Source organism: Cebus imitator, unplaced genomic scaffold (assembly GCF_001604975.1).
Source record: "Cebus imitator isolate Cc_AM_T3 unplaced genomic scaffold, Cebus_imitator-1.0 Scaffold130, whole genome shotgun sequence".
NCBI classification, from domain to species: Eukaryota; Metazoa; Chordata; class Mammalia; order Primates; family Cebidae; genus Cebus; species Cebus imitator.
The window spans coordinates 1733155-1742093 of record NW_016107445.1 but is presented as its reverse complement, the minus strand read 5'-3'; the positions used below and the strand labels follow the sequence as shown (position 1 = coordinate 1742093).

Genomic DNA, 8939 nt, shown 5'->3' with positions numbered 1-8939 from the left:
AAAGAGATTTTCAAGTGACCACGAAACTAGAGGAGAATGAGGAACTCTAAGCAAGAATGTTACCATGAAAAAAGTGAGAAGATCAAGAAAAGCAAATGCTGCAAAATTAGGACAAGAAAGAGAAGAAGCTCACACATACACACACACACACACACACACACACACACACACACACACACACACAATAACAGAATCAAAACACCAACCTAAAACAAAACAGGAAATATTGATTAGGGCATATAAATATGTACTTGCACATAAAGAAGCAATACATTTAGAGAACTCATATCTGGAAAGTTCCATTTTTCTTAATGAAAGAGTAAGCAAGGGCTCCTCCTGAAAGAGAACTGGGCAGGAGCAAAGCAGAGGGCTCAAAGAGACCGACAAGGGCTTGTAGTAGCTATTATGGAACCCTAAGAAGAAAGAACATCTAAGAGAATCCCAAAGCAACACAGAGAGAGCAGCTGAAGTTAGAAAATACATATTTACTATCAAACTATGTCATATAGTCTCTGCTCAATTACCTGAGTACCAGAAAAGATAGAGAATTGAACTGGCTTAAAGTTGGGCAACTGCAGGCAGATAACTCTGAAAAAGAATTTTTTTTAAGACATGCCAAAAATAATAATAATGCAGCGAAGCACCTGGAGGTCTTCAGACAGGGAGGAGAGCAAAACCATGAAGGGCTGAGAGAGTGATGGGGGGAAATGAGCTAAATATTACATTTTAATATCAAGAAATTAGAAAAATCTGTAAGTTTGTAAATGAGATAACAATATGAACTTATATGTCCTTTTCCTTCTCTTGAAGAATAAATTATAACTTCTACATTTTCTCCTCCCCTACAATACACTAGCTTTTAAAACCCATGGTTGGTCTATCACCAACTCCCTTGCTTTGAATTAGATAAAGAAATTCATCTGAGAATGAAGAAAAGTATAAGATATCTTCATACTCTCCATAGAGCTTACTATATACTGAAGAAAACAACATAAAAACAACAGAACAATAAGAGCCATGAAGTTCACATGGCAAATTGTGTGATATAAGCAAGAGCAAGAAAAATTCAGAATAGGCAGGGAAGCCTTGAAATCTAAAATGCAGTTTCTTCTTTCATGATAAATAAGATACCTGTCAGTATAGGGAATTACAGATGGGGCAGCAGGAGTAAAAATAATGTTGTATAGGCATTGGTATGCAAAAAAGACTAAGAGAAGATTCATTTTAGTCAATAACTAGAGAACAGATCGTATAGAAATTGGGGCCAGATTATGAAGCATCCAGGACATTTTAGCACAGACTGAGAATAAGCAGAGAAGGATCACGGGATGACGTGGGGTGTCCAAAAATAAAAACATTTTATGGAAGTTTTTCTCCCACTAAAGTGCATATGTGTCTGATTAGATGATCGATACATTTCTGAAGGGGAAAGAATGGACTGTATATTATTGCAGTATAACAGATGAGGACATAGACCCTACTATGAATTGAAGAACTGCATCTAGTAAGAATCAGTATGGTTGTACATTAATTTCAAATGTAGATCTGTTATAAAAAATAATGATTATAGTGTACCTTAGAAATGTGTAAAATATATTTTACATCATTAGCAAAAGTGACCTAATTTATCATACTAACAATCATTTAAAAATAAAAGTTACTACTAAACTCTATTTACCAAGAAAATTTACCATTTTTAAAAGCATATAATAGAGGAAATAATACTTACTGCAATGCTTTGAATGTCTCAAAGTTTCATCAGCTTTCATAGTCTTACACAGTTCCAAGTACTGAATACACTGTTGAACAGCTGTAGTTATCTGATGAAATAATAAGTTATTAATTCCAGAACTTTGCAGCCCTCAAGTCCAAGAATTAAAAGAAATTAGTCAAAGCTGTAAAAATGCTTTGGAGAAATATTTAAGAAAAATATTTAGAACAGTACCTTTCCAGCTCTTAAAGCTCAGCCTTCTCAATTACATTTTAACTATGGCATCACTCTGGTGAACACTGTGAAAATATTTGTGGACCAACAAACATAATAATGTTATAATGTTGGTGTCACTGGACAGAAATAAATACGTACTTTTTATTTTATAGTAAAAGATGCAAAAACTCTGGCCATGGCCGTAACTTTAGAAACTATCTTGTCCAGTTCCCTCGCCTTAGAATCTTTTCCTCCTACCCAGCCAGCAAAATATCAAGTGGATCAAGCCTTTATTTCCATCTCAAATACCAGAATTGCTAAAAACTGTTAAAGAAAAATCTCATAATTCAAAGAAAAGAGTCACAATAAAAAATGATTTCCCACCCCTACTCTAACAGTGATTCTCCTATTAGTCTCCATTCTAACCTCTCATTCTCTTCAAACCTTCTCCCCTTTCCTCAGCACCTACCTACTCATCAATGGCCTCTTATCCTAATTCCCAAACAAAATAAAAGCCACCAGTGATATATAGTGTGATAATTGTTAAGTTTGGTAACAAGGCAGGAGTTGATGGTCTTGAAAAGATCAGTTTCATAGGAGTTTGGTGAACAAAGCCAGACTATACCAAATAAAGGAATAGGAAGTGAAAAAGTAAAAGGAGTATAATTTTTATTTTCAGGAAAGACAGCTGAGGAAAATTTTAAAAATAGACAAACCACTGTACCTTGGAGTCAATATTAAACTCTTTTTCGGGTTAGAAGGATATGGTTATGATTAAATGTTACTGGGGGAAGCCAACAGAGAGGAAGAGTTTGACTATAAAAGAGAGAAAGGGGATAGGTGATAGAAAAAAAATACCCAATAGGAAGAAGCAGATGGAATCCAAGTGGAGGGAAGGATTAAGCTTCAGATGCAAAAAAAAAAACGAAGGTTTGAAAAGGAGCAAGTTCATAATTGCAGCATCAGGGAATCAATGGATTTTCCCCTATCATTCATTCTTATGGCCTCTTAACTCGTTAAGAGGCCATAAGAATGAATGATAGGGGAAAATCGGTAACATGGCAGGACTTCTATCTTTAGAAAGGCCTCCTTACAAAGTGGGATTTTATAACATCTAGGAACTTGGATTTCAGGAGAGCTCTCATCATTCTGAGAAATGGGAATGGCTGACAATGTTTGCACAAATGATATGGTTTATGATGAATACCTGCTCCCCTTCAAGGAGTCTTGGACCCTGGTATGTACAAGGCAGAGGGTTTCTATGTGATCAGCACCCCCTCCTCAAAAACAAAAACCAGGCACTGACTTTTTAATGAGCTTCCCTGGTATATACCATTTCACATAAGCTGCCACATAAGTGGGCGCTCAACAATGAGAACACATGGACACACGGAGGGGAACATCATACGTCACGGCCTATGGGGGGATGGGGGGCTAGGGGAGGGACAGCATTAGGAGAAATACCTAATGTAGATGACGGGTCGATGGGTGCAGCAAACCACCATGGCACGTGAATACCTATGTAACAAACCTGCACATTCTGCACATGTACCCCAGAACTTAAAATATCATTAAAAAAAAAAAAAGTTGCCACAATTCAGTGCAGAAAGAACTAAGTATGTCTTGTGTGATTCTAACGGGAAAAAGACTCTTCAGAAGCTGTGTCTTCCATACTCAACCAATGAACTTTTTCCTCTTTGCTGATTTTAATTTGTATGCTTTCATTGTTATAAATAATAGCTGAAAGCATAACTATATGCTGAATCCTATGGATCCTCCTAGCAAATCATCAAACCTGGGGTGTGTCTTGGGGAACCCTGCCCTTCCCATATCTGCATGTCTTGTCTAAATCAGACATCAAAGATCCACACCCAGGCCTCCTAGAAATCTGCATTTCCAATATGACTAAATCTACTAAATCTAAAAATCATTAATTTCTCTAGCAAATGTTTTACTTATTTACTGTGTTACTTATCTCAATGAATGACATGAATCATCAATTGTCTGAGGCCTCAATCACAACTCCCTCATTCAAAAGTCCTCTATATCCTATGTTCTAAATAGAGTATTTCTGAGTCCATCCACTTATCCCAGTTCTGTCTTATCCTTCTTCCATGGTTCCATCATCTTTTGCTTGGATTATTACAGTGTATTAAACATTGTTTTGCTTCAATAATTCTCCTCTATCTCAACCTAGAACCTTCAATCCATTTTCCAACAGAAAACAAAACAAAACAGAAGGGAATAACAATAACAACTTTGTTATTTTATAACACTTTGGGGAAGTTTTGACATGAAAAAAATTATAAAATAATACACTTAAGAGACGCTCTAAAGAGTTAGAAAACAAAAGAACAAACAATAGTCCATTTCTTTAACTGAAAACTCAAAACACTGTCTCCAAAGGAATCGCTCTCAAAGACTCTTTAGTTCATTCAAACCTTTAGAAATCCACCCTCCTGGCTGGTCCGAAGGTAGTGAGTTATCTCAACTGATTGTTCACAGTCAGTTATACATCGAACTCCTTGTTCTACTCTTTCCCCCCTTCTCACTACTGCACTTGACTAGTCTTAAAAAAAAAAAAAAAAAAAAAAAGAAATCCACCCTCCTTGCAGCCAGTTCTACCCAGCTTTATCTTCACCATCCACTTACACTTCCTTCTTTTCCTTTCCCTTATATTTTCTTAAACACGCTATCTTTATTTGAGAAAAGGTAGCAATCACAAGAAAGAAAAGGAACAATCTCAGGACAGGATCAATCACATTACATGACATCCCTTTAAACCACAGGAACAGAAAGCAGATCTATAGTAAAGTGAATTTAAACACTAGCCTAAAGAGTCAAGTTGAGAGTATAATGAATGATTTTTCTAACCCCTGTGAAAATAGACAGAAAAATTTGCTATAAAATTCAGGATTGTATTTGATACTTATTGCCCTATACTATCAAATATATAACAGTCAGTTCATTTAATTGTTAACCCCTAAGACACAAATTTTACAAAAAGGTGAAATACAATAAGACAGGAAAAACCAAGGGAGAATTTAAATAACCAAGCTGTCAAGTCATTTTTTAAAATGACTTTCAAAGAGCAGTAAAAATGGTACTACATAAAGCCATTTCCGAAACCATTCCTTTAGAGGTAGACTGAATAAAGATTCAAATTGTTAAAAATTAAAGGTTAAATATTTATCCTGACAGCCAAAACTTTTAACCAGTTTATGACTTTGAGATGCTATGGAAACAAAGATTAACTTTTTCAGGGATCTCTATAAAAAACCAACAGCACATACAAAAATTGATAGCTTAATGTTACCTACTGAAAATACCATAAACATATGACAGTATAGAACCACATAAATACAGTAGCCACCAACCACATGGCTAGATTTATATTAATAAAAACTAAATAAAATTAAAAATACAGTTTCCCATTTATAGTCACATTTCAAGTTTTCAGCAGTCACATGTGTCTCGTGGTTACCGTATTTTACAATGCAGATATTTTATCACTGCAGAAAACATCAGAGAGCGAGCACTGATGAGAAGCTAGAGGAAATAGATCAGCAAATCATCATGCTAAACAGGCTGCTATAAGTAAAGTTCTTACACAAGAATCACTTATAGAATAGAAACACAAATTGATTGAGTAGTCTGCAATTTCCATCACAGATGCACAAAATTTGACCCTTGATTCTGAAAATACAATGGGAATAAACAGATCTTGCATTGATTTTCCCAAATGTTTATTTTCAAAAGTGGGGCCAAGTTTACTTTTAAAAAATAAATATAATATACATAACCTTTTGATATTTTATAAATTTAGGAAAACTTTTTAGAGCAAATGAGGTTTAAGTTGAAATCTCAAACAAGTTTGACTCACTATATACATAAAATGAAATATTTGACTAAGTTGATAAAATATTAAGATGATTTACAATGATGTGATTCCATTTGCAGGTTAAAAGTTAAGGTATAGTTAACTTTTCAAATAAGAAACCAATGTTAAGAATTAATCTATAAAAAAAACTTATAAAACACTTTCACTAAGGGCCTCTGTGATAGCAAAAATTAGTTATCTGTTTATAAACCACTGAGAAAAAAATAATCCTATTCTTTATTTTTCCTTTCTCTATTCTAGCAAGATTGGTCTATATTCATAAAGCAACAACAAATTTTAAAATGGGAATGAGAGAAAAACAATATCTGGGAAGATTTATTTCAATTCAATTTCTCTAAAAATTGTTAAGTATATTTTACCTTTACAAATAAATTCTTATCTCATTATTCAATATCCCTCTCTTATTCTGCTGCTCAATTCTCTTGATTCTCAAACACAAAACAATTATTGTTCTCCTTCCTTCATTTTATGCTCTACTGCACTCAAACAAAAATCGCAATTCTGGAATCTCTTCTTCACCTGACTTCTAAACTCAAGGGTCTGCCTAACTACATAAACCATGTTTATTGACCCAAAGTTATATAGTGTAACATTTGAATATCTTAATACATTTTATGTTTTCTATTTTGTCAATTATTTATAACACTTGCTGATTTTTTTTTAATTCCTTTCAGTGTCCTTACACATTGTTCTACTAATATTAACAAATGTAGATGATTTTGGTAACATATTTTAGAGTATTAAGTCTACATTTGGTATAACTCAAACCAATAATTACAAATGCAAAAGTATTTATCGTTCTCAGTTCTGCCATGTAATTTTCACTGAAAAACATGGGTATGTATTATAGAAGTAATGGTGTTATTAATACTTGATCTGAATCAAACTACATGCTACTGCTTAAAAATAAGGCTTCTCTCAAACTAGCTTGTTATTTATAGAAGCCAATTTACTATATACATAAAACATATTTTCTAATTGTTATCTTGACTGCATTTTAAGTCTCTATTTTTATCCTTTTATGTTTCACAGGATGGTGGTCTAAGGTCACATAAAAGGCAAATTGCTTCATTATCCAGTATGAATCATCAGCACTCAACTTTGCAAATTCAAGTTAGTACATCATATATATTTTGGTGGTATTATTTTGCAACATAAAAACAGAATTACAGACTTACCAGAGACTTATATTTCTTTTCAAGAAGTCTTAATACAGTAGTTCTGCTATAATGTGCATGCTAAAATTAAAAGGAAATGATATTTAATACTCAAGCTGTGCCACTCAAAATCTATTTTTCCTGCATCATTTCCAATAAAAACATCATAAATCACACAATAGTTTAGGATTAAATCATTATAGTCAATGACAGACAGGTGTTTATATGTGCACTGGATTACAAGCATAGCAATCACAAGAATGCAAATCACATCAAAACTTTGCAGATCATTTAGTGGCCGATCAGTAGAAAAACATTCTATCCATCAATTGTGTCCAATTTCAAGCTAAAATATTTTAAAGGCACCACCAAAAAGTATACCTACCAGCCTATGACAGAATCCAAAGAAAAGATACATGTAGCAAAAAAATAAAAATAAATAAATAAATAAGTACAACCCTCATGCTGAATAGGATACTGTATGGTCTACCTGTGCAGAAATTTGACAACGCTGAAATGCTCCAAAGGGACAGTACTCTAATCATTTTCTGCCAACCATATTTAAAAATGATTCAAAGTGTCAAAAGAGATTTAATTCTCTCCTTGGAGCAAAATATAAATGGAATTGAAACATGTAAATGCATAGTATTGTAAAAAGCTAGGGAAAACTATAAATATTGTTTAGCTAGATTAAGTAAGATATCATTAGTGTTCAAAATATAGTTTCTTCATTTCACTTAAGAATAAAAATATTGGCCGGGCACAGTCACTCACACCTGTAATTCCAGCACTTCAGGAGGCTGAGGCGGGCAGATCATGAGGTCAGGAGGTCAATACCAGCCTGGCCAATATGTTGAAACCCTGTCTCTACTAAAATACAAAATTACAAAAATACGAAAATTAGCCAAGCATGGTGGTGCACGCCTGCAGTCCCAGAAGAATCACTTGAATCCAGGAGGCGGAGGTTACAGTGAGCCAAGATTGCACCACTGCACTCCAGCATGGGTGACAGAGCAAGGCTCCATCTCAAAAAAAAAAAAAGAATAAAAATATTAAACAAAATAAGACAAGTCAAAACTTTTTCAGAATTCTAGGGAATAGAGAATTTTCATATTTTTTCTTTTTCTTTTTTTTTTTTAAATAAAGACTAGGTTCTGCTATGTTGGCCAAGCTGGTTTCAAACTCCTGACTTCAAGTAATCTGCCTTCCTTGGCCTCCCAAAGTGTTGGGATTACAGGCATGAGCCACCGCACCCAATCGGGAATAGAGTTTTTAATTAAACATTGATTAAATAGTGTTTTGGTTAACTGAAGGTTAATCAAAACTCTGTGTTTTAACTCTTGTAGCCTAAAATGTTTCAAAAAACTATTATCTTTTCTTCAACTTTATTAAAAGAAATAAGTTGATATAGTATTAAACTATTTTTAATATTGACCATGTTCAGAAAAGAAATCCTTATAGTGTATCTCTTAGACCAGGGTCAGCAAACTACAGCCTTCAGGTCGAATTCTGCCTAGACTCAATTTTGCAAAAAAAATTCACTGGAGGAGGAGGATCCAAGATGGCCGTTTAGGAACAGCTCAGGATTGCAGCTCCCAGTGAAAGCGCAGGGGGTGAGTGGACCCGCGTTTTTATTGCCCACAGACTAGGAAATTCCCAGGCAGAGGAGCTCCACGGTCGCCAGCGCGTCTGTTTCGGCCAGCACACCTGTGCTGGCCAGCGCCGCTGCTTTGCCCCGCGCCGCTGCTTTGTCGGCGCCCCGGAGCAGTGGTTCTCCATACAAAATACACCGGTCTGGGGGCCCTTTTGGCTGGCGATTGGAGCCGCCGGGAAGTCGCCCATTCACCGGTTCAAAAACGGGACTGAGCAGAGAACCAGGACAGTAGATTCCAGGGCAAAAAAAAAAACCGCCACAAACCTCATTACCGCTGTTTAAGCCAGCGCAGTGAGTGGT

At 35.0% G+C, this 8939-nt stretch overlaps 1 protein-coding gene across 1 annotated transcript in view; it reads right to left on the bottom strand.

The window, feature by feature from the left end:
* Positions 1-8939, bottom strand: part of TBC1D32 (TBC1 domain family member 32) — a 238765-nt gene that overhangs the window by 185280 nt on the left and 44546 nt on the right. Inside the window, exons 11-12 of the mRNA XM_037742935.1 lie at positions 7007-7066; positions 1730-1820 (exon numbers count right to left, since the gene is read on the bottom strand). Of these exons, the coding sequence (XP_037598863.1) occupies positions 1730-1820; positions 7007-7066 (151 nt within the window). The remainder of the gene's footprint in view (positions 1-1729; positions 1821-7006; positions 7067-8939) is intronic.